Below are 26628 nucleotides of genomic sequence, written 5' to 3'. Positions count from 1 at the left end.
CCTCAAAAGAATACTGATATAAACCAAGCTAAAACTGTGTGTGTGTGTGTGTGTGTGTGTGTGTGTGTGTTAGTGTTAGAATAAATGATGAACCTAAGGTTTACTCTGTTACCTTTAACATGTGCCCCTAGGTTCTAAATCTAATACTTTTTTTTTTTTTTTTTTGCGGTACGCGGGCCTCTGTCTGCCGCGGCCTCCCCCATTGTGGAGCACAGGCTCCGGACGCGCAGGCTCAGCGGCCACGGCTCACGGACCCAGCCGCTCCGCGGCATGTGGGATCCTCCCGGACCGGGGCACGAACCCGTGTCCCCTGCATCAGCATCAGGCAGACTCCCAACCACTGCGCCACCAGGGAAGCCCGTAAATCTAATAGTTTTGATCATAGCTAAGAATTTTGTTTTTAATTTTCAGAAGGACCACCTGAGGTAAAATCTGCTTTGCTTTCCACTGTTAATTTATATGCAGATTCAACCTTGAAAAAGCACTAAGGAGATTTGGCTGTGGTTCCTCATTGGTTGTCTTAAAATTCTGTTTTGTGACATTTTAGCATAGTTTTTCTTTGGGATCTCTGGGTGGCATTTGGATCACAGTTCACCAAATCTAAGTAGACATAATATCCTTGAACTGTCTATACTTCTGTGTGTTTTGGAACACATTTATAAATACAAAGACCTTCTTCCTTATCTGTATTTAGAATGCATATTATAATTGTGTATATATAACTAGTCTGTCCTTAGACAATACCTTTACCTTTTCTTTATTTAGAGATACCATAATTGTTTTTTGTTTCAGTTTTCTGTTAAAATGTCCTTTTTTTTTTTTTTTCCCCTCTTAAAAAGAACAAACAACTCTCTTATAAGTCTATAGTTAGAGTTTGGGGTTTTGTTTTATTTTATTTTAGGCATGTTTCTCCCCAAGGGACACACCGCCTTTCTGTTTCAGACAGGTGCAGAAACAGACAACTACGATGCTGAAGCTTTCCAGCCTGCGCACTGCAGAGTCAGACTGCAGTCATGAAGAAGGGCCTTCATAGGTTGGGGGGGGGGATCTTTTGAAAAGAGTACATTTGTAAAGGCTACTTGATTTGCTCACCAAGGGTCCATTAGTAGACCGTTTTGAATATTGCTTTATTAAAAGAGGATCTGTAATCTGTTTTAAAGATAGTCTATATTGAAAGATGTCTGGTCATTTGGCGGTTTTTCATCCGTACATAAACTAGCACAATTTGAGCCTTAGATGAACACCATCTAAGATGGCGGTTTATTTGGAAAAGTCACTGTCAATCGCAGAGCAGGCCAATATTTAAATAATTGCTTAGGTTAATTGCTTTTCTTCTAATTATAGAAATGAAACAGTTTTTTGATTTAATTTTGCTTTCTTAATCCCTTAGCATGGCTGAAAACAGTGCTGTGAACTAAATCGATTCATTCTAGCACGCATGTTGCCAAGTGAGAAATTGATTTGACTCTGTTTTGTAGGAAATTGACTTCTCGTGCACATTATTTATCTCCTTTATGAGTGAATAGTAATCTAAGTGAAGGCAAGGATAGGTACTTAAATCTGTATTTTTCACCGTGAATGCAAAAAGTATACTTCAGGAGTTAACCTGGTAGTTTTCTTTGAGGTATTTTGTTTTGTAGGTTGACTATAGGTTAAGGAAAGACAGAATGAAATAATAATTATCTACTTGGTATCTCACTGCTCTTGGTCAGTAATTCACAATCTTTGATGATCATAAATACCAACTCACTGCGGGATTTCTTTTTTCTTCTGCATTTTCTTTTTTTTAACCTACATTTCCTCTTAAGCATGTCACATGGGATGCCTTCTTCGACTAATATGCAGAGCTACTGAAAGATCTCATAATCCCTCACATTTAGATCACATAACTAGTTGTTAACCATGATGCCTCCTCCTTAGTCTTTGAGGTATGATTCCCGGGAACACTTTACCTTCAGCAGATAAGCTTCCTTTACTTACCCCGTCATGGTAATTTCAATGTGTTCCTTGAAATCTAGGGAAATGTTTAAAAAATTGTTTCCTCAACACAACAGTGTTGGAACATCTTTTTTTTTTTCTCATAAAGTCACAAATAGTCAATTTTTTCAACTAGTCTGGTCAGTTGCTCATTTTACTTTAAGAGTTACCATTTTGTGTTCGATACATAGTGTAACATTTTTGAAGAATTAAAATACACAAAAATATGCCTGTTAACTTCTCTTTAATATTGTTTTATCTTTTTGGCCAATAAAGTACTTTATGAACCTTCAGAGCTTCTATATTCAAAGGAGAATTTTAGGGCTGATAGAGATTTCTGGTGAGTCAAAGACTGGTCACAGTTTGATGTATTTAATTCTTATATCGAACTCATCTTTATATAGTTTTAAGACTTTGTTTTTAGATGGGTGTTGTGAATTCAGGATTGGGAAAGAGATACAGTTGGCTCTTGGACAACTTTGGAGATAGGGGTTTCAACCCTTCATGCAGCGGAAGATCCTACATAACTTCTCCGTGGGCCTCTGTATCCACAGTTCCATGTTCGCAAATTCAACTGTGGATCGTGGAGTACTGGAGTGTGTATTTAGTGACAAAAATTCACTTGTAAGTGGATTCATGCAGTGCAAACGCACATTCAAGGGCCAACTGTTATTGACATGGCATAATTAAGCTTTCTGCTCTCTCCTTGAATTTACTTTTGGAGTGACTATTTGAATTCTGAAAGCCTTTTTGCAATATGTGAAATTTAGTGTTAACGAACCATAGTCATTTCTGAAGTTTCCTTACGGAGAATAAAAGAAGGCTCATGATGAATTTATAGATAGTCAGATTAAGAGTTTGTATTTTCGTTTTTCACTTTTTTCTTTAACAAGTATATGTATATATGCGCTCCCACACGAATTACCTTAGAGGTTCAAAATAGCAGCCCTGGATCATTACATCTACTTAACAAGTATTGCTTGACTAGTACTTTATAGTTTGCAAAGTGACATCAAATCCATTCTTTATTTATTCCTTAACATAGCCTTATAAAATACTCTTATTAAGCCCCATTTTCCAGATGAGAAAATTGGGGCTTAAAATGGTTCAGAGGTTTGTCTGATGTAGTAAAGCGGAGACTCAACCCTAGATCCTTGTGCTTTTTTCTTGCCCCCTTTCCAATATTTCATGCCTTTTAAAATACCTCAATACTTACCAGTGTGTTTGCATTTTCTGTTCTAATAATTATAATTCTTAATGTGCTTTATCAGGAATAATCACTCAAAGACCTCCTATAGAGAGCAGACTTAGCATGGCGCTCAGCACGTTGTGAGCACTTACCTGCTTCTTAACCCTAGTGGGAGACTCAAAGGTTCTTGAACTTACCACATCCAAAACTGAACTGGTCTTTAAGGGGGCAGGGGATCCTGCAGGGCTGTGCGCTGGGGTACAGCCATGCCCAGGACAGATGAGATCCTTGCCATCATGGAACTTACATGACACTATGTGGAAACAGATGGGGAGCCAGGTATGAAATGATTATAGTGTCAGTATCATAATTGAGTTGTGGTAACTGTCACAAGGACGGGTAGAACTAAGAGTGACTTAGCAAGGATACCTGACCTCCCAAGCTGGAAAGTCAGAGAAGGCTTCTCAGAAGAAATTATGTTTACGACTGAGATCCTATGAGGAGAAAGAGCTGCAAGAAATGGGTAGAGAGGCTGGGAAGGACTGCTCTGGGAGAGGAAACAGCTGTTGTCAAGGCCCTGCAGCAGGAATGGTCAATCTGGAAGAAAGCAGGTGAATCCCTAAAATCCTTCTGAAATCAATCTCTCCTGTAGTCTACTGACTACTGACTACATATATAGTCAGTCTCTACTGACCGTAGAGAATGGACTGGAAGAGGAAGAAGAGCAGAAGTGGGGAGACTAGTTAAGAGACCAGTCCAGTACAGATGGGGATGATAAGGTGACCGAGGAAGTGAGTGAAGCAAAGTGATGGATTGAAGAAAAGTTTAAGGCGGGAAGTCTTTACGAAATGAAAAGACCAAAGGAGGAATTAGTAGTAAATTAAGAACAGGTGGGGGAATTCTCTGGCAGTCCAGTGGTTAGGACTCCATGCTTTCACTGCCGAGGGCCCGGGTTCAATCCCTGGTCAGGGAACTAAGATCCCACAAGCCGCTGGTGCGGCCAAAAAAATATAAATAAATAAAAATAAAAATGTCCTCCGAGACTGCTCCCCCAGCCCCTTTAAAAAAAAAAAAAAAAAAGGAAAAGGAACAGATGTAGAGAGGGAGAAAATGAATTTGTTTAGATGTGGTGAGTGCCGAGTGACCTTGAGTGCTCTCCAAGCAGAGATGTTAAGAAAGCCTGTGCATATGTGGGTCTGGTGCTCTCAGAGGAAAAGTCTGGGCTGAAGAGAAAAGTTAGAAGTGTTAGTGTCCTGGGAACTGAGAGGAACAGTCTCCTGGAAGGAGAGTAGGGTGAGAAGATGACCTCCAACCAAACTTTCAGAATCCCTAACATTAAAAAAAATTTTTTAGAAGGATATTTATTTATTTATCTATCTATCTGTCTATCTATCTATTTATTTATTTATGGCTGTGTTGGTTCTTGGTTGCCGCGTGGGCTTTCTCTAGTTGTGGTGAGCGGGGCTACTCTTCGTTGCGGTGCGCGGTCTTCTCATTGTGGTGGCTTCTCTTGTCGCAGAGCACGGGCTCTAGGCGCGCGGGCTTCAGAGTTGTGGCGCACAGGCTTCAGTAGTTGTGGCGCACGGGCTTCAGTAGTTGTGGCGCACGGGCTTAGTTGCTCCGCGGCATGTGGGATCTTCCCGGATCAGGGCTCAAACCCATGTCTCCTGCATTGGCAGGCGGATTCTTGACCACTGCACCACTAGGGACGTCCCTCCCTAACATTTTAAAATTCAGGTAGAGAGTGATGAGTCAGAGAGAAGAAAGGGTTTCAAAGAGAGATTGGCTTTAGTAGGATTTTAGGGATTTTCCTGCTTTCTTCCACATTTCCCCAATGGTTAGTTGGTGTGAATCCTTTATAAATATTTTCTAAATATAGATACTTAACAATGCAGATGCCTCATTAAGAGAACCCTGTGATTCATCAAAGTCTCATTGAAAGTCTTACAGCAAAAGAAAATGTTAAAAACCCTTTCTGTTTTGACTCTGGAAGAATTGAGGGGGACAGGGGAAGGAGTGAGAAAAGCAGGAGGCCTGTGGATCCCCAGAGTGGGAGAAACATTCATTGGTAGTTTAGGGACCAGAAGACGTACCTTTTCAAAAAGCTGTGGAGAGTGCTTTTGAGGATCCAGTGCAGTAAGTTAATTTGAGGAATTTTGTAAAAGAGTAGAGTGTTAGTTTTTGTCCAAGGTCACATTAGTGAGTGGTTGGTGGAGTCAGGGACCCAGGGATGGGGCTGGATGAGCCGCGGTCACCTCCCCGTGGACACGTTTGCATTTCATATGTTGGATGTCTGCTGTTACCTCGCCCTACCTCGGTTTCCAAAACAGCTAGCATGGCAAGGAAAGTAATTGTTCTGGGCAAAGGGGATTTCCAGGTATCAAAAAAAGTCAACAGTTTAACACTTTCAATGAAATGTTTTTCATGTATTTTACATCTTCCCAATCTTGGTGACTTTTATCTTTTAACTAATTCCTTGAGGTCATCATTGGAAGCATCATTTGTTGTATTATACCAGAGGTGCTTGGAGTTCCTGAGGTAGGACGGAGAAAGGGTGTCCCTTTCATGAATACTCTAGAGTAGTTGGTTTTTTTCCATCCTTTTCCCAGATAGTCTATGTCCATTTTTCCTTATCTCTGTCTCATGAATCTGCATCTTTCCACATGCTTTTTCACTGTTTCTTCCCCCTTCCTCCCTTTTAACTCTTACTGTTGCTTAGCTTGTACTTGGGACTTGGCTTTTATAACTGTCGGGGCCAGTGTGATCCTTTTCCCTCTTTCTTGGTTAGGGTACACGCTGGATACAACTTTGTGGCTTTGAAAGTGTTTAATGTGAGTCACTACTTGAGAAAATGCCAGTGTATACAAATCCAGCTTCCAAAGCCGAATGAGGAAAGTTCTTCTTCTATAGAAAAATTCTAGCTAATAAATGTGGAAAGAATGATAGAATTAGAAGTCATTATTTTATTATTTTACTGAAGTCGTTGATCATCAAGTGATACTAAAATAGTGAAAAGTTGGTGGGGACACTTTAAAATGGAGGGATCGGGCTGACTCCCTTGAATCCACTGATTAATAGAACAAATACGACAACTCGGGGGTTGGCAAACTTTTTCTGTAAAGGGCTAGATAGTAAATATCTTGGGCTTTGCGGGCCATACGGTCTCTGTAGTTGTAGTGGGAGAGCAGTCATAGACAATACAGAAATGAATGAGCATGGCTGTGTTCCAATAAAACTTTGCTTACAGAAACACGCACTGGGTCAGATTTGGCCCGTGAGCTGTCGTTTGCTGACCTCTGTTATAATAGGAAGTATATGGCACCACCTGTGAAGTAGCCTCGTCCAAAAAAATCAAACCTGCATCAGATCAAAGCTCCAGTCCTAATCCCACTTTTTTAGAAAATACAGGGAATAAAGGCACAAGTTACATGACATGCAAAATCCAAACTGTGGGACATTCTGTAGGGTGAATGATCTGGTTTCTCAAGGAAATCAATGCACGGAAAAAGGAGTGAAAGGGACCCTTATAGGGGACAAAAAGAATCAAATATAATATGTGGAGTTTAAGTTCCTTGTTGAAGCAAACCAATTATATAGTATGTCTTGCAATATCAGGGAAGTTTGAATATTAGATGATTTTAAGGAATTACTCTCAATTCTGTTAGATGTAACATTGGCATGGTAGTTACTTCTCAGCAATGAATACTGAAGTATGTATAGGTGAAATGACATGATGCCTGTGATTGACTTTAAAATACTCTCATTAACAAATATATATAGTGGATGGGTGGAGAGTAGCAAAATGTCGATGATTGTTGACACTGGGTGACAGATACATGGGGGTTTGTTATATTCATCTCTTTACATTTTATGTTTCAAAACTTTCGTATTAAGTTAAAATAAAGTTGAATATACCCCCAAAAGTGTGTGTGTTGATGGTGGGAGGTTGTGGATGGGTGGGTGGGGAGGTAGTTGCACAGAAAAAGAAGGAAGAACTGAATGAAAATATATTTTTGCATATTAGAAGAATTTTTGTTTTTATTGCTGGTTATATTCATTTTAGTAGTAGTACTTCCTTTATTTTCTCAGTTGAAGTTCCTTCTGCCACTTGAAAATAGAGTTCTTATCTCACATTCTGATTTTTCAAAGAGTCCTTGATTACATGTGCCGCTGGTATTCATTATGCCAGTTAGAGTTTGTTCAGAAATGGTAATTGAATTACTTTACTAAACTGCTTTGTGATTGCGAGGTTAAAGACCTTGATTGGATCTTAGGTACCGAGTTTGCCAGCTGATTTGACAAAACTTTTATTTTGAAATTATTAACAGGGGAAAAGCAAATAGAGGAAAAGACCCCAAATAACAAGCATTTGTATTTTTAAAAATGACTGAAGTGGGAAGCAAGTCACATAATTAGTTTGAGATGCAGAGCAGCGAATCAGAACAAAGAGCTGCTTCCAGAGACAAGTCAGAGGAATGTGAAAATGCATCACCATAACCTACATTTTTTTATGCCAAGAGATTTGCAGTTGACTCTCCGGGTGACTCATTCCTATGCTGGGAGGGTGAGGTAATGCTCTTCTGAGAGGTGATGTCATCTCTCTACCTGAACTGCAGGCGTATATCTCTTCTTGTGGCTCTCAAGGAAACAACACCATCTGCTTTCACAGATGCAGCCTGAAAGACTTCACAACGATTGGTGCAGAGGTTAGCAGCCCTGGGTATGAGTCATAAGCAGCCAATTAGTGAAGAGCAGCTATTTAAAAGTGAACTTTAAAATCACCGTCCAGGGATATGACATGATTGAGTATTGAATCATAATGCTTTTTTGTTTGGGGTTTTGCACTCTTCTTTTAAAATAAGGCAGTTTTTCTCAACATGGTCAGTCACGTGAAATCTTCTTGGTTGTTTAAGCCATGTGTTTAATTGCAGATAAGTTTGCTTTCTTTTACATTTGGAAGCAATGATGAATTTTAGCTCCTATTTGTTTGACGGATTTTCTGGTTTGTTTTTTTGTTGGGGGGAGTGGGGGCGGTTGCACTTAGAAGCCATTGTGTTCCCTAAGGACCTGCTACTTCTTTAGGGGAAAAGAAGTTGTTTAATGGAAAAGGAAACAAGTAAAAATAAACGTTATTTGTTTACTAGAGACCCACTAACCCCTCTTCCTCTTTCTTGTAGAGACGCACACCTGCTCTCCCTATTTGTACTCAACCAGTACTACTGTTGACATTACCAGACAATACCTATTTTAAAATTTTATCGCAATTTGAATTTATTGTTCTAGTAAATGGAATAGAGAATACCTAACATAATATGGAAGGTAGAGAACAGTAAACACTTGATTTTCTAACTGATATGTAACTTAAAATGGGAGATCACATTGGCTAAATACTACAATACTGTTACTACAGGGTATATAAACTATGACCTAAATCTGTTCTTAATGACAACCTCAAGTTGGACATTCTACAAAAGATAAAAATACAAAGTTTTTATTTTTGAAAATATCATCTTTTATTTGTTGTTATCAAGAAATATAAGAAAGCAAAGAATAAAATAGTAATGTTAAAATTCTAAGATAATATGAGGTGGTATACATACGTATGTATGCTATACATACATACTGATGTCGTTTGAGAGCTTACTAAAAATCAAATTTTTTTTAATAAAAGTAGTAGTTGGAGATCTTTAAATATCCAGAATTATGATGAGCCTTCAGTTTAATGGTCTAGTCTTCCGAGTTTAATTACGGAGCCCCTTCAAGGCTCTTGAGTATCTTTCTTTTCTTTTTAACCTCTTATTTGGAAATAATTTCACACTACAAAAAGTTGCACACTTTTTGGTATGAAAAAAACCCAACCCTTTATATACCCAGATTTATGTGCTCAGAACGTGTTTGCTTTATCAGTTGAGTTGTGTCTCTCTCTCTCTTATCTCCCAAACCCCCATACATACTCTTTTTTTCTTGAAACATCTAAAGATAAATATCTATTGTAGCCCTTTACTCCTAAATGCTTCAGTGTGCATTTCCTGATAGAAATAGGAAATTTCTCTATTCTCTTACATAATCACAGTACAGTTATCAGCTTCATAAATTTATATTGACACTTTACTGTCCATATTCCAGTTTCATCAGTTGACCTAAATAATGTCTTTTATAGCGTTCTCCACTCCCAGTACAGCATCTAGTCTAGGGTCATGTAATACATTTACTTGTTACATTAGCCTCTTTTTAATCTGGATTTTTTTCCCCACAGACTTTATCTTGTATGATGTTGACATTTTTTTTAACATCTTTATTGGAGTATAATTGCTTTACAATGCTGTGTTGGTTTCTGCTATATAACAAAGTGAATCAGCTATACGTATACGTATATCCCCATATCCCCTCCCTCTTGCGTCTCCCTCCCACCCTCCCCATCCCACCCCTCTAGGTGGTCACACAGCACCGAGCTGATCTCCCTGTGCTATGCGGCTGCTTCCCACTAGCTATCTATTTTACATTTGGTAGTGTGTATATGGACCTTGACATTTTTGAAGAATACAGTCTCTCTGATCTTTTACTGATATTTAAAAAAAATAGAACTTTCCTCATTTTGTGCTTGTCTGATGTTTCCTGGTGATTAGATCCAGGCTGTGTGTGCTTGGCTCAGAATGCTGCATGGCTGATGTTGCATCCTGTCTCAGGGTATCATGTCTGTCACTCATTTGATCATCCAGTCGAGGTATTGTCTGAATTCTCCACTAAATAATGACTGTTTCTGTTTTGTTTTTTTTAACTTTTTGTAACTAATAAGCAGTCTGGGGGAAGATACTTTAAGACCGTGCAAATATCCTGCTCCTCATCAAAATTTTCACCTAGATTTAACACCATGGCTGATTTTTGCCTGTTGCAGTCTTTAGTATGATGTCTGCAAGATGCTAATTTTTCCAACTCCAGTCCTCCCTTCATATTTACCAGTAGACATTTGGCATTTCATTGCAGTAAAAGCCCTCTCTTCTCCCCCATATGTTGTTTATTTTATCTATTTGTTATCGGTGCGGATGCATGAATTCCTTATTTTTTTTTCAGTGTTTTATAATTCAGTACTTAATCATTCTGGTGCTTAAATTCCAGATGTGGTCAGTGACATGTTTCCGTCTTTTTTTGTGCATATCTTTACTTTTTAGACTAATAAGATGTTAAAGGCTCATCTTGTACCTGCCCTGCCCCCAGCCCTGGAGTCAGCCGTTTCTCTCAGGAGCATGTGTTCTTTCGGTGGGGAATGGAATTAGATAACAAAATCCGGGCACTAGGTTTGAGTGCATTACTTTTACAGCCACTGAATAAACATCAATGTATACACATTAGTATACCTGATAAATATTTGTTAGAGGTACAATAAACAATTTTTGAGACTGTAATGGTGTCTCAGTTTACAGTTACAGCAAAAAGTGCAGTATTAAGACTTTTGTCAGCGAACTTACACTGCTAAAATTTTCTTGGATTTCACAGCAAAAACATAAGGGATGCTAGCTTGAAGGCCAGATAGGGTTTCAGTGGGCAGGGTTGGTACAGGAGGGTGTTCCAGGGAGAAGAAATGACATTGACAATGACATAACTGCACAGTAACAGTAAAAACATTAACTATCCTGCTTAAGTAATGACACCTGATTTCCACCCACGTGGGGAAAAGTGAAAGACAACAAGAAAAAGGTTGTTTGAGGTCACGTGTAGAGGACTTTGAGTGTATGTCAGAGTTAGGATTTGGGGTCTTTAGTAAGAAGATAATGGAGAGCGGTTGAGGATCTTTGAATAGTGTCATAACAAGCTTAACTCTGATTCAGGGATTAATCTAGAAGATATGCAGAGGTTAGATTGAGGAAATTTCCAGTTAAGAACTGTAAAGAGACTGTTATAATAGTTCAGGCAGGAGATACGAGGATTTGAACTACAAAATGAAGGAAAGAAGTGGATTAGAGTCGTGTCTTTCAACCTGTCTTCTAGAACCCCAGGGGTGTGGGGCAAAGCTGGGGTGGGCGGGTGGGGGGAGAATATATTAGCTGAGCATCAACGGAGAACTCTTTGTGACTGAAAGGGATCCTTTAAAATATCCCTGTAAGTGTCCCTTTAAAGAAAGGAATTCTGCTGCTTAAGGAACAAAGAAGTCCATAGAGAAATTTTGTTTAAAAAACAAATCGACATTTGTCTGGAGGTTTTCTGGTTTTTAAACTCATGCTTCTTTCACAGTCTCTTTTTCCAGATTTTTGAGCCTTGATGATCAGGAAAATAATCGTGTCACTAGCTGAAATAAGTCAAGCTGTGTCTGTTTCTCTTTTTGGCGCGCTGTGCGGCTTGCGGGATCTTAGTTCCTCGACCAGAGATTGAGCCCGGGCCACCACAGTGACAGCGCTGAGTCCTAATCGCTGGATCACTAGGGAATTCCCGAGTTGTGTCTATTTTGAAATGCCAGAAGGCCAGTGTCACAAAGCCATGTCCTAATTTAACCCTTTCTCAAGAAACAAGATTTTCTTGGCCAAAATCTTTAGAGTCATCCTGAGCGCTTTTCCCGCTCATTCTGTACAGGGAATCCACCATGAAATCCTGTTGGCCTTACCTTCCAGTTATATCCCAAATCTAACCACAGGCAACAGCTCCACTGTAGCCCACCACCAGCACCACCATTATCATCTCCGAACTTCTGCTTGCTCTCCCCACCTGCATCCTTGCCTCTACAACCTGTTCCCTTTCCTCATCACAATGCACTTCCCCCTTGAGGCCTTTGCAAAGGCTCTTCCGCAGGTATCAGCAGGGTTAACGCTTGTGTTTAGATTTTGCTCAGATATTACTTTCTCAGTGGGGCCTATCCTGAACTTAACCGTTACTGACAAGTCCTGTCCCCTCCCATGCACACATTTATCCATTCCCCCTTTATCTTGTTCTGTTTTTTTCACTATGGCATTTAACACCTAACGTACTCTGTAATTATTTATTACGTTGTTTATCTCCCGATACCAGAGTTTGAGCTCCACAATGGCAGGGGTTTTTTTGTTTTGATTTGTTTTTTAATTTGTTTTGCTCCCTGGTGTATCCTAAGCAACAGAATAGTGCCTAGCATGTAGTAGGCCCTCAGTTAACATTGATAAAAGAAGGAAGGACAACTAACAGCATGAAATCAGTAAGCTTGGTTACCAGGCTTCTAGCTCATAGCAGATCTGAGAAAGTGAATAAAAGAAAGAATGGGATGCTGCGTAAATCAACCTGTGTTCCTTGGATCTGAACCTATGATGGTAATTGACCTGGATAAAATAGACGTGGAAAGTGCTGCATAAACTATCCCTTAGCTAGAAAATCATATTGTACGTTAACATAGTAATCTCTATAAGAACTCCCACAGTAACCTCTTCTTGAACTCACTTGGTCACAGAACTCTCCTTAGTAATTCCCTTATTGTTATGGAACACGCTTGGCTCGTGGCAAACAGAGTTTGAGGAAAACCAGACAGGAGTGTACCTGTGGGTCCCAGGAGAGGTGGGTGGTTCTTTTAAGTTGCTTTTGGTGGATGAACTGTGCATGTCGTATGCTGCTCGGGAGGCCTGAGCGCCTCAGGTTGAGAGACTACGGCTCTTAGTTCCTGCTCTACGGTTCAGATCCTTTTATTAATTTATTTTTTTAAGATTTATTTTATTGAAGTAGAGTTGATTTACAATGTTGTGTTCATTTCTACTGTACAGCAAAGTGATTCGGTTATACATATATATATTCTTTTTCATATTCTCTTCCACTGTGGTTTATCACAGGATATTGAATATAGTGCCCTGGGCTCTACAGTGGGACCTTGTTGTTTATCCATCCTATAGATACTAGTTTGCATTTGCTAATTCCAAACTCCCAAACCATTCCTCCCCACCCGCTCTCCCCCTTGGCAACCACAAGTCTATTCTCTATGTCTGTGAGTCTGTTTCTGTTTCGTAGATAAGTTCATTTGTGTCGTGTTTTCGATTCCACATAAAAGCGATATTGTATGATATTTGTCTTTCTGTCTTACTTTGCTTAGTATGATAATCTCTAGTATGGCAGTATTTCATTCTTTTTTTATGGCTCAGTAGTATTCTATTGTTTATATGACCCACATCTTCTTTATCCATTCATAAAATGCTTTTAAAAGTTAGCTTTTTGTTTTAGGTATTTGGGAATAAGATGATCATTCCTTCCCTGGATGGAGACCTCTTCCAGTGGGACCGGGACCGTGAGAGCATGGAAACAGTTCCGTTTACAGTTGAATCACTTCTTGAATCTTCTTATAAATTTGGAGATGATGTTGTCTTGGTTGGAGGAAAGTCTCTCACTACATATGGACTCAGTGCATATAGCGGAAAGGTGAGTAAAAAGGTTCAGTTTGTTTGGGGAGAAATCAGAATAAATAGGAATAGAAGAGATAATTTCTTAAACTATACTATTACTGGTTGAGCTTTGTAATAATTTTTCCCTGAGGATATCATTTCTTTTGATAAAAGAACGGTGAAGTAGAAAGGGGGAATATTATTAAGAGAAACTAAATTTATCCAAGATAACAGAATCAACAGCAGAGCCAGAAATAGCAGGGGGAAGGGAATGAATAACTGTGGTCTACTGTGTGTCAGGTGCATTTTTCTTGCCTTACTTTGCAATCATCACAATATTTCTAATGGTTACATTTTATAATTTTCATTTGGATAGATGAGGAACCCTCCAAAGAATAATAATAATCCTGAATGATAAGAATAATTGCTACTACTTATTTCTCTAGTTTGAGCCTATCATAAGAGGATCCAAGAGGCAAGTTTGTACTCATTTTACAGATGAGAAAACCAAGACTTTCAAAGGTTCAGAAACTTCCAAGGTCAGATATGACTTAGATCTGTGTGAAGAAGAAGTCATACTGTTAATGACCTAGACTTTCTCCATTATTAGCTCTTAGGAGATGATCTGCTTCTAAGATTGGGTCTTATAACTCCATTACGGGGAATAACTAATTAAAACCATGCTTTTTGGAAAGGTAAACATCTCCTTTTAACCCCTTAATACGTTGCTACTTGAATATTTGCATATAGACTTAAGATGAAAATAAGGAAGAATAGAAAAAAGATCTTTGGCCCTCAAGTTTTTCAAACTTTAAGGATCCCTTGTCTGAGTGTTAGGCCCATAGGCCCCTTGCAAGCTTCTCTGCCCTCTCCAGCCACCTGCATGTGTATTGTATTGAGGCGGCCTTGTGATCCTTTGTTTCCTTCAGTATTCTCATCTGTAAAACAATGGGATTGAACCCCGTCACCTGGTTCTCTGATTTGATGTGCTGCTCCAAAATTCTGGTATTCTAGCAGGTATGCTTCTTTCTGTGAGGATTTTGGTCACATCATCCAAAGAGTCTTCCTTTTCTTTGAGTGAAGTTTTGAAGGAAGTACTTGAAAATACTGCAGCTGTTAGAAAAGGTTCAGATTTTTTAAAACTAAATATTTCCGTCATATGGAAATTCTGAGGTTTTTTTTTTAAATTCACCTAGAATTTTATTAATGATATTATTACTAAGAGATCACAACTAGTTATCCATTTCTTCCATGGAAATGCTCAAAGTAAGACTTATTCCCCAAAATAAATATTCATTGGTACTTTTATGGTTCTAAATGTTTCGTTTTAGGAGTTGGTGGTAATCTAGCTGTTGCTTTTTTTTCTTTCTCAGGTTATTTATTTATTTATTTTTAAAAATTTCGTTGCAGTACAGTTGATTTACAATGTTCTGTTAGTTTCTGGTGTACAGCAAAGTGAATCAGTTATACATACATACATATCCACTCTTTTTTAGATTCTTTTCCCACATAGGCCATTACAGAATATTGAGTGGCGTTCCCTGTGCTATGCAGTATAGCTGTTGCTTCCTTTTTTTTTTTTTACAGAAACTGTGCATTTATTTATTTATTTATTTATTTATTTTTGGCCGCGTTGGGTCTTTGTTGCTGCGCGCGGGCTTTCTCTAGTTGCGGTGAGCGGGGGCTGCTCTTTGTTGCAGTGCACGGGCTTCTCATTGCGGTGGCTTCTCTTGTGGAGCACGGGCTGTAGGCCCGTGCGCTTCAGTGGTTGCAGCATGCAGGCTCAGTAGTTGTGGCTCGCGGGCTCTAGAGCGCAGGCTCCGTAGTTGTAGCGCACAGGCTTAGTTGCTCTGCGGCAAGTGGGATCTTCCCGGGCCAGGGCTCAAACCAGTGTCCCCTGCATTGGCAGGCGGATTCTTAACCACTGAGCCACCAGGGAAGCCCCCTAGCTGTTGCTTCTTAATGCTTGGCTACTTTTTACACATTTCCTCAATTTCCTTTCACTTTTTATAAAACTGTTGAGAGTCTTTTACTGTCTCTGATCTCCTGTAACTTGTTCTCTTCACTAATTTTACATCTGTCTTTTCAGGTGAGGTACATCTGTTCAGCTCTGGGTTGTCGCCAGTGGGATAATGATGAAATGGAGCAAGAAGAAGATATCCTGCTTCTGCAGCGCACCCAGAAAACCGTTAGAGCCGTCGGCCCTCGTAGTGGCAGTGAGAAGTGTGTATTCAGATAATGTTGCTGTTGATGTTTAGAAGTACAGCCAGACCAGAATTCATCCGCTTTTTCTTGGTGGAGATTTTCTGAACTATTTTGTTTCCCCAGAAGCATACTACTCTTTTAAGAGAAATGAAGCCCCTAAATTTAAAACAGCTTCATGATTATTAACAGGTCCTGAACTGAACTTCTCACCGTGTGCTTCAGGATATGGTAACAAAGAGGAGTCCCATACAGTGACTATATATTAGCTTAGTCTTAGGTTAATGATATTTTTCATAGCAATCTCATTGATCAAAGTTCTTTGAATGCAGAAAACTCTTAAGACAAAGCTGGTGTGCTTTGTTTCACTTGGGTCTGTTTGACCCTGCAGTTCTCTCTAGTAGGTAGTTTCATGGTTTGTGTGACTACCACCTCAATTATAAAATAATATTTTAGTGTATTTTCTTAAAGTGTTAAAGTATAATTTATTTGGTCAAATACTGTTTTGTCTCCTTTTTCAAATAATGTAAATTTTTACAGTTAAAGTAATGTGATTGAATTAGATATGCTGGTGGTAAATCACATGCTTGACTTTTCAAAACCCAATATTTAAATTTTAAATTGCTGCGCAGTAAAAAGAATTTGAGATCCCATCTTTATCTTTTGAAAGTGAACCCGACTTTCAGATGTTGTCTAATCTGAGGCAGTATAATTCGGTTTCCTTTCCTGAAAACTGTTTTCTCAAATTCAGTGAAGAATGTATTCTTTCTACATTCCCTGGACTTTGCATCTGCTGGCAACCCGACCTTCTTTATCCTGATGGGATTTTGTTTCCTTAAGTGTTTGAGTGCTTGCTGGGTGCTCATCTGGGAGCAGGTGTTAAACTTAACAGAAGTTGAGTTATCAGAATGGGAAGAGTCTGGCATCTAAGATCCATATTCCTTAAGTATCTATTTTTTAACAGATGTTGGAATTCTAGGGCCATTTTATATCTTAGTGTCAAGACCATTATAGTGTCAACAGATAAGTGATTTTCCTATGTATTAGTTATAGAGGAAACATTGCTAATACTACTTTATGGATATGGACTGAAACTCAGAAAAGGTTAAATGACTGGCCAGATCTCAGTCAGTAGAGATTTGAGATTGAAGCTGAGGTGGTATGACCTTCAGGCTTGGTATACTGGGTCACATTGCCTTTCGAGACTGTATTTTCATAAAAATCTAAAATCAGTAGCTTTCGTCTTGCCTTTTGCATTGGTTTATTGGGATATGTTAATTTCTCTGCACTTGAGCGAAATGTGTCAGGCTTTAGTTAAGAAGTAAGGCAGACTGCAAGCTACCTTATTTTAGGGTGACTGATGTGTTTTGAGAAAATTACCCTGATTCGGAAATGTGAACATTTGTTAATTTCAAGAGAAGACTCTGTCCTGTAGCTGTTGTCAGGTCACAACTCTCAGAACCACTGTTTCTAAAGGGTCAGGACCAAGTTACGCCCTCTTGTGGCATAAATCAGCAGCATGCTCCTTTCCAGAAGATTGTGTTGAGTTGTTCCTTTTCTCATCACCAAATTTTAGTGTTTGCTTCTTCACTCTAGAAGAGTTCTTAATTATTTGGTCCTTTATTTAAGTGTAAATTTCTAAAACACACCTTTGTAAATTTAAGGTGGAATTTCAGTGTTGGCCACTTTGAACTTCGGTATATTCCAGACATGGAAACTAGAGCTGGATTTATTGAAAGCACCTTAAAGCCCAGTGGAAACAAAGAACAGTCTAAAATTATTTCAGACGTGGAAGAACAGGAAGCTGCCATGATGGACACAGTGATAAAGGTCTCTGTTGCTGATTGGAAAGTTATGGCCTTTAGTAAGAAAGGAGGACATCTGGAGTGGGAATACCAGGTACCGAGAAACACTGAGAATTTATAAATATGTTTCTTTCCTTCTCAGTTTGACCAAACATGTTGGGTAGAAGGAAGTGACTGCCATTTTGGATTTTCAACTTGTTCTCTGTGCTCTAAGAAATTTGTGATTTTACATCTGTTAGAATGACTATTAAGAAAAAGTCAGAAGGTTGGTGAAGATGTTGGTGAACAGTGTACAACAGTGTATCTTCGTGCAGTGTTGGTGAGAATGTAAATTGGCATAGATGTTATGGAAAACATCATGGAGTTTCCTCAGAATATTAAACAGAAATGAAGAGAATAGATCTTAAATGTTCTTAAAACACATACGTACAAAATAACTGTGAGATGATGGATATATCAATTAGCTTGATTGTGCTAATTATTTCACAATGTATACATATATCAAAATATCACACTGTATACCGTAAATACATTTTTTATTCGTCAATTATACCTCAGTAAAGCTGGAAAAGTGAAAATTTGTTAAGAAATTTGTGGTTTTAAAGGGTATTTCAGGAGTTGGGATACATAGAAATACTGCTTGAAATTGTTTAAAATTTCCTTTCCATTTTTGTTTAGTTTTGTACTCCCATTGCATCTGCCTGGTTGGTTAAGGATGGCAAAGTCATTCCCATCAGTCTTTTTGATGATACAAGTTACACCACTAATGATGGAGTTTTAGAAGATGAAGAAGACATCGTAGAAGCCGCCCGAGGAGCCACAGAAAACAGTGTTTACTTGGGTGAGTGGATATCTCTTATCTAGCAATAGTACATGTTGACATCTAGATTTTATTCCTACATTGTCTCTCCCTACTTCAGGTATGCCTGTAGTAGTTTTAATTCCTAAGTACATTCTCTGGCCTTCAGATTTGTACTTTGATTTCTATTCCTGCAATTTTCTTTCATTTTTCCAATTCTGAAACTTTTAATTACTATAGCGGGTTCTTTTTCTCTGAGACCTATATTTAAAAGGCTTAAAAATGTTGCCATTACATAGCATGATTTCACATTACTTATGTATCCTCAGAGTCTAAAACTTTCTACATTTGTATTTGCATCTGTGTCAATTTGCTCCCCCTTAAAGGTATGTTTCTTTTTTTCTATGCATCTATACAACTTATCTGAAAAAGTAAAACAAAATTCTGGTGTGCTGCTTGGCAGTTGAAAGCCTTCAATGTACTACATTTTGAAAACCCTCAAATCTAATTATTTGAACTAGTTTTGTGGGCAGATACACATAAAACTCTTTAAACTCTGTCAATGTGCTACCCGTCCCTCAATCTCAGTGAAATGCAAGAATTTGAAAGAATAACATGTCACACGTGTTATGATAGTATTTAATTGAATTGTTAACAATTCAATTCAATTACTCTTGAATGATAGGTGTTTAGGTTTTCTTAAGGAAAAGGTTACCTCATCTAAGCTGTTACTTTCATAAGAGTACAACGATTTCTTTTGTTTGAATTTTCCTACTGGAAGAGTTTTTCAGTAACTACCAAAAATTATATAGTGAGAAACATTGTAACTTGTGTGTAACTTTCCTCCCCTGTTGTTGAATAACCTTTGGGTCAAATTTGAGTGCTTCAGGCATGATTCTTTGAAAAGAGCTATGTAGCACATGAGTAAATAACTGGAATTCATCTAATTTTATTAAATCAAAATGAACCTTTTTTAAAAAAAAAATCATCAGTGCTTGATTCTAAACCTAACTGACAGTGTTCTGGTTGATTCAGGAATGTACAGAGGCCAGCTGTATCTGCAGTCATCAGTCAGAATTTCAGAAAAGTTTCCTACGAGTCCCAAGGCCTTGGAATCTGTCAACAGTGAAAATGCAATTATTCCTTTGCCAACAATCAAATGGAAACCCTTAATTCGTAAGTGAATTATGAACTTTTATAAATGTTATTAAGATGTTCAGAGGCCTAATCATGACTGTCTTTGCCCTAGTTTTGAATATCACAGAGATCACAACTATTATATACTCTATATTTTCTGATAAACTGGGAAGGTATTTCAGACATTAATGAATTTTAATTATCCTTTAGAACATGATTTCATTGAAACAGCAGCTACTTCTATAGAAATCAATGTCAATAAAGTATTTCTCTAGACAGCTTAGAAAAACTCTTAACCATCCTCTGACCATGCCTTGATATCATTTAGCTCTTAACATATTTATATTAAGAATATTTATGGGACTTCCCTGGTGGCGCAGTGGTTAAGAATCTGCCTGCCAATGCAGGGGACACAGGTTTGAGCCCTGGTCTGGGAAGATCCCACATGCCACGGAGCAACTAAGCCCGCGAGCCACAACTACTGAGCCCACATGCCACAACTACTGAAGCCCGCGCACCTAGAGTCCATGCTCAGTAACAAGAGAAGCCACCACAATGAGAAGCTCGTGCACTGCAGTGAAGAGTAGCCCCCGCTCACCGCAACTAGAGAAAGCCTGCGTGTAGCAATGAAGACCAAAAGCAGCCTAAAATAAATAAATTTATTTTTTAAAAAAAAGAATATTTATGAAACATCTGGTTATCACATCATGTCCTTTGAGACACTCAAATTGAGTTGAATTCAAATACTAAACCATCTATTTCCTTCAGCTATCTTTCTGTACCTTGTATATGTTTTTTATCACATATATCACATCATATTTTAATTACTCATTTAAATGACTCATCTCTCTACAAGACTGTGCTTTTCAAGAGAAAGAACGTTGGGCCATTTGTTTGACTTACATATTTGAACTGAGCTGTGCTATTTGAATATTTGTTTTTTGGATGAATGAGGCATACACATTTTCATTAAAGTCATAACAGTTAAGATTTTACCATTTTCTTTTAGATTCTCCTTCCAGAACTCCTGTCTTGGTGGGGTCTGATGAATTTGACAAATGTCTTAGTAATGATAAGTTTTCTCACGAAGAGTACAGTAATGGTGCACTTTCAATCTTGCAGTATCCATATGGTAAGAGTGATTCCACTTGGATTGAAAATGCTGTTTTTATTTTTCTGTTTATTTTAATTTATTAATTTGAAATTAATTAATAGGATTCAAATGCAGAGTAGTCAGTTGGAGGGTAGAAAATAAATATCTTGGGAGGCAGATATTGTGAATGGTGGCCAAGGGTACAAGGCTTCAAAGACAGATTGCCAGGGTTTTGCCACATGCTAGGCTGGGCACACCTAACTTACCTGTGTCTCTGTTTCTTCATCTGTAAAACAAAGATACAGTAATCCTAATATCTATTTATTGGGTTGTTGTAAGGTCTAAATGAGATAATGCACAGTCTTAATTAGCACCACGCCTGGCAAATAATAGTGTTCAATAAGCATTAGTTTTTGTTATTAGCTCTTATTGAATTATGAGCTTATATAATATAGTCTACATAATATCAGTCTGTATAATGAAGAAGGTAGGTGTGTCCCATAGAGCTATGTGAAAATGCTACAAAATGGGGTTATTTTAATTTTGTTTTCAGATGAGGAAAATTAGTACAAAAGTCAAGAATAGGTGAAATTTGACGTGAAACACATTCCTGTGTTTTTAAAGTTAGGACATATTCAGATATGAAAGTGTTTTGAACAGTTGGATATAAAAAAAAAAATTGCTCAGATCTGCATTAGGCAAAAACATAGACTCCTCATCAGTTACCCTAGATGATAAAACTGGGAAATTATTGTAGAATTTAAATTGATTTAACAAAAATCAGAGAGCTCTGAACTACAGACAGCTGTCTATCCGATATTGATCAAAATACAAGGTAAAAGAAAATTGTGTAATCTGCCCATGTGGTATAAAATAGAAGGTAAAAAGGACAGGCTGCTTTCTAGGACAAATTCATTTTGACAGCCTGGAAGGAACCAGAGAGCACGGTGGAGATGTTTTCCTCGTCATGGTAAAATTTGATATTTTATTGATGCTAAATGAAAGTAAAGTTTCAAATCCTCAAAGGAGGTTTGAGTACTAATTTTTTTTCCTTTTTTTGCATTGAAAGGATTGAATTATTAATGAGATAATGAGTGGAGTAGCCCTTAAGGGTTGTTTTTAGTCTTATAACTCAATAGAAAGAAAATATATGATGCTTATGGAATAAAGGAAAATATATTTGTGTAGAAAGAAGAAAAAGTAGGGTAAGTGAGGCTGTCGAAATGTGCTAAAGAAGAGATGAAACTTTAGGAAAAGGAATTAGTGTTAAAAGTCATAGGAAATTAGATAATTTTTAGCAATTAAAGGTGGAACTATATTGGTTTATCTTTTTAAAAAAAAAAACACTTTTAATGTTTGTTTTTGAAGATAATGGTTATTACCTGCCATACTACAAGAGGGAAAGGAACAAACGGAGCACACAGATCACAGTCAGAGTTCTCGACAACCCGAATTACAGCAAGAATATCCGCAAAAAGGATCCCGTTCTCCTCTTACACTGGTGGAAAGAAATAGTTGGAACGATTCTGTTTTGTATCGTAGCAACAACTTTCATTGTGCGCAGACTCTTCCATCCTCATCCTCACAGAGTAAGACGTTTTTTAGAATCTCTTTTTCGAAGTGTTGGGACTATAGAAAACTTAGGGTGTATGTGTGCGCGTGTGCGTGTGTGCGTGTGAGGAGCAAGGGGTCCATTTCCTTAAGTTTTACCCTAAAATCATTGTTGCCCATACTCTTGCTTCCACGTCCTTGTCCCCTTCGTTCCTTGACCCATTGCAGTCTGGCTCCACCCTGATCATTCCCTTTCCCTTTGACAAAGGAAACGCTGTTGTTTTATGTTCTTATAATGCATTTATTTTTCTCAATATTATTTCTTCTTCAGTGTTATTTTATAGCCTAATATTGTTAGCTAACTTCAATTCAGCTTTGTACTGAGAGTGATTTTTTTTCTCCCTCACCTTATCAGCAAAGGAAAGAATCTGAAACTCAGTGTCAAACTGAAAATAAATATGATTCTGTCAGTGGAGAAGCTAATGACAGTAGCTGGAGTGACATAAAAAATTCTGGATATGTATCACGGTATGAGTCTTTTCATAAAATATATGTGTGCTGTAGCTTCTGGTGCCAACTGTTCAAATCCAGGAAGAAATGGCCTTAGATACAGAGAACGAATGGATGGTTCAGAAGGGAGAGAGGGGGAGTGGTGGGTGAAATAGATGAAGAATAGAATAGTTGTTCATTCAACATCTGCTTCTAAACCTCCAGTTATATGATAAATCACAGGGATTGTAATATACAACATAAGGAATATGGTTAATAATATTGCAGTAACTTTCTATGGGGACAGATGATTACTAGACTTATCGTGGTGATCGTTTCATAATGTATACAAATGTCAAATCATTATGTAGTACACCTGAAACTTACATAATATTGTATGCCGACTGTATTTCATTTAAGAAAGAAGAAACAACCTCTAAACTAAGATATTGTTTAATTTTTTTTCTTTAATGTATGACTGGGTAAATAAAACAGACATATCCCTCAAGTTACTTAAACTGATTCAAGGTGGTGTAGAAGAGGGATAGAAGTAGAGTGTTATAAAAGTTGAGAATGATAGCCACCATGTATGTCAATTATTTCTCAGTGAAACTGGAAGGAAAAGAAAAAAAAGAATTACAGCCACCAAATTGAGTTGTTATTCCGATGACATAGTTATTGAGGGTCTACCATGTACTGGGCTTGGCATTAATACCAAATAATAATTTTTATGTTATTGGAATATGGCATAAATCTCCTATGTTACTTAATCCTCAATTATTTATTTCATCCTTATTCTGTCTAAAATAAGAAGCAGAAGACTGGGGAGAAATACACCAATAGAATAGATCATTTTTAAAAACAGAAGAGGGAGTTGGGTTACTTAAAAAGCAGCCAATTCAAATAATTTAAAAGTAAAATAAAAGTAGAAAATCTGTAAGCAAATCTGTCGGGTGTACAGATTTTGATGCTTTGTGGGACAAGAAATGGTGCTGCGGTTCAGTTTTCTTACATGGATTATTGCTACTTTTCCCCTTTGTTTTGATATCATGCTTAGCACTTTCATGATTACAGGGACAAGGAGAAGCTCTATATGAAACTTACTGCTTAATATCTAGGGAAATGGCTTTATGACAGAAAAGATTGAAAATTACTGCTAAAATGTGGGTTATTTTGATTATCTATGGACTTAATCTAAGCTGCATTCATACCATCTTCTCAAAAATTGAGAATTGGCTGTAATCCGTATGTTTTAGCAAAACATACTGGGTGACTAGCAAGTGGTAAGGGCTTTAATACCCTTGCTAATGAAAATGCTGACTTACAGTGAGGGAGAGGAGAGGGGCCCATCAACTCCATGGGCAGTTCACTACCCAAGCCATTCATTGTTCATTCAGCATCTTTCTGAACAACTTGTGTGCAGTATCTCAGGCTTTGGGAGAAATAAAAAGACTGGTCCTATCCCCTGGAGGAGCTTAAAGTCTACAGGGGAAGGTGATACTAGAGAAAACATAAACATATAAGGAAAAAAGCCATGAGCTATAAGTAACTAACTCTGGCTGTGATGATTCAAGAGGGCGTCATAATAAATCATGAGTAAGTGAGAGACAGGTGGAGATGGGAGGGTGAGTGGGGTATGGTGATTAAGCATATATTTGTAAGGCTGTTGTGAAGAGAATTGGAATAATGTCCTCTAAAATTGAATTAGACTCAATTTTCCTTCCATTTTATTCACTATGAAGAGAACAGCTGATTGTTTTTAAAAATACAGGAGCTCTGTATAATGCCTGATGTATACTGAGTGCCTACTATGTACTAGGCATTATTAAGAACATGAGCTCTGGATTCAGTCATGAATTTAAGTCCTAAGTTGGGACCTGAGGCAAGATGATACTTATATTTATAAAACCTGTAATCATATATAAGATGTTTCTCCTTTCAAAAGATATATCCATTTTCATATGAGTGTTTTCTTTAATGTAGGAAGATAATTCAATTGGCTCTCCAGGAGTAGGACAAGAACTTCATGGGCTTTTGCAGTTGGGGAGATGGATTTGTACTCAAGTACCTTGCCTAGCTATTCTTAGGGATACAGATCATTACTCTTCATGCTCTGTGAAGGTAATTGGCCCATGGAGGGTTGGGATCTATTGTCTCTCCTCCTTAACACCATGCTCTAACCAGCTGAGCCAACCGCTAAATTAATGAGCGTGCAAGTCATAAAGTAATAAAGTTTTAGCCTTATAAGGGACACCAAAGATCATCTAATTCAACTCCCCCTCACATGGCTGGAAGAATGTCTTCCACAGCACGCATGCATGCATGCATTCATTCATTTATTAATTCATGCATTATTCAATAGATATTTGTTAGACCTTCTATTTGCCAGGTGAGCCCAGGCTTTGGAAATACAAAGAGAAAAACGAATTCTTTCCTGCAGTCAGTAGCAATGGAGAGAGAAAGCTGCTTATAAATAACTGCAAAATATTGAGACTAAGTTTAAACTGTTCCAAGTAGTATGTGCAAAGTGCTATAAGAACATTAAGATAGGGGTCTAGGAAGGCCTTATAGAGGTGGTGAGACGAGCAGAATGAAAGAAAAATAGAGTTTTTTTATTAAGTCCAAAGAAGTAGGGCATCCCGCTCGAGCAAATAGCAGAAGCAAAAGCCCTGAAGTTGTGAGAGAGCCTGGTGCAAGTTGGCTGGAATATACAGAGCAGATCAGAGAGGTCCACAGGGGAAAGAGGCTACAAAGTGGAGGTCCGTCTGTAAGTGCCAGATGGTGAGTTAGCTTCTGTCCAAATACCTGTGGTGTTGAGCACACGGACCCCTGAGGAACCCCAGCGAATTTCAGCTTTGGTTCCTAGAGAGACTTCTGGCTAAAAACGTGCATAAATGGGGTGGGGCTGATTAAATCTTTTCCATAAAATATACAGGCACTGGCATAAGATTAAAATACATTTTCTAGGGCTTCCCTGGTGGCGCAGCGGTTGAGAATCCGCCTGCCAATGCAGGGGACACGGGTTCGTGCCCCGGTCCGGGAAGATCCCACATGCCGCGGAGCGGCTGGGCCCGTGAGCCATGGCCGCTTACCGAAAAAAAAAAAAAAAAAAAAAAATACATTTTCTACTTGAATACAGAATGCCACAAGAGGTAAAAGGTTAGAGAATTAAGGATAAACTGTTTTGATGGATGATGGAAAGTACTGGATAGGACAGAACAGTACTAAAATTGCTGTAAGAATAAGTGATTAACAAGTGATTCCCCATTAAGCAGAAGTTTTTAAATTTTTTATAAAATTCCCAGGGGCAAAATTAAAATGTGTTTGCTTCATTTATACAGATAGAAAAGCAAAGAATGCTATTAGAATTTAAACTGCACTCTATTAAAATAAGTTCCAGGAAACTTAGTTTATGCATTTTGACATATCATAAAATAAGATTGAACTATTAGTACCAAATTTAAAACTATTACAAACTTTTTAAAATTTACTTTTTTTTTTTTTTTTTTTAAGCTATCTAACAGATTTTGAACCGATTCAGTGCCTGGGTCGTGGAGGGTTTGGAGTTGTCTTTGAAGCTAGAAACAAAGTTGATGACTGCAATTATGCTATCAAGAGAATCCGTCTCCCCAACAGGTAATGGATGGTACTTCTAGTAAACTTGGAGTTAGGACTGTATTATCTAATCTCATAGGCAATGTGTCCTTACTATACTCCATAGAGACTATAGAAAACATAGTTTCTGACCTTCTGAATCTTATGTTCTCAGTGCTACCAGGTAACTAGCTATCTTTTAAAAATGTCGTCTACTTTGACTGGTTTGTATCTACTTAAAAAATATGCCCTTGTTTTTGATTCTTAACAACTCAGGGCATTCCCATAGTGAATTTTAATAACTGTAGACTTTAATACATAGCACCATTTAAAAATAATCTAGGGCTTCCCTGGTGGCGCAGTGGTTGCGCGTCCGCCTGCCGATGCAGGGGAACCGGGTTCGCGCCCCGGTCTGGGAGGATCCCACGTGCCGCGGAGCGGCTGGGCCCGTGAGCCATGGCCTCTGGGCC

At 38.2% G+C, this 26628-nt stretch overlaps 1 protein-coding gene across 2 annotated transcripts in view; it reads left to right on the top strand.

Annotated features, from left to right (window-relative positions):
• Nucleotides 1-26628, top strand: part of EIF2AK3 (eukaryotic translation initiation factor 2 alpha kinase 3) — a 70288-nt gene that overhangs the window by 22023 nt on the left and 21637 nt on the right. For both annotated transcript variants that reach the window (XM_024129797.2, XM_028497148.2), the window contains 9 exons: nt 13331-13525; nt 15578-15711; nt 17355-17589; nt 18174-18336; nt 19330-19470; nt 20441-20563; nt 21893-22113; nt 22491-22603; nt 26078-26200. In XM_024129797.2, the coding sequence (XP_023985565.1) occupies nt 13331-13525; nt 15578-15711; nt 17355-17589; nt 18174-18336; nt 19330-19470; nt 20441-20563; nt 21893-22113; nt 22491-22603; nt 26078-26200 (1448 nt within the window). The remainder of the gene's footprint in view (nt 1-13330; nt 13526-15577; nt 15712-17354; nt 17590-18173; nt 18337-19329; nt 19471-20440; nt 20564-21892; nt 22114-22490; nt 22604-26077; nt 26201-26628) is intronic.

This window comes from Physeter macrocephalus, chromosome 12, assembly GCF_002837175.3.
Source record: "Physeter macrocephalus isolate SW-GA chromosome 12, ASM283717v5, whole genome shotgun sequence".
NCBI classification, from domain to species: Eukaryota; Metazoa; Chordata; class Mammalia; order Artiodactyla; family Physeteridae; genus Physeter; species Physeter macrocephalus.
Note: the sequence above shows the minus strand (reverse complement) of the source record. Positions and strands in the feature narration are given on the sequence as shown.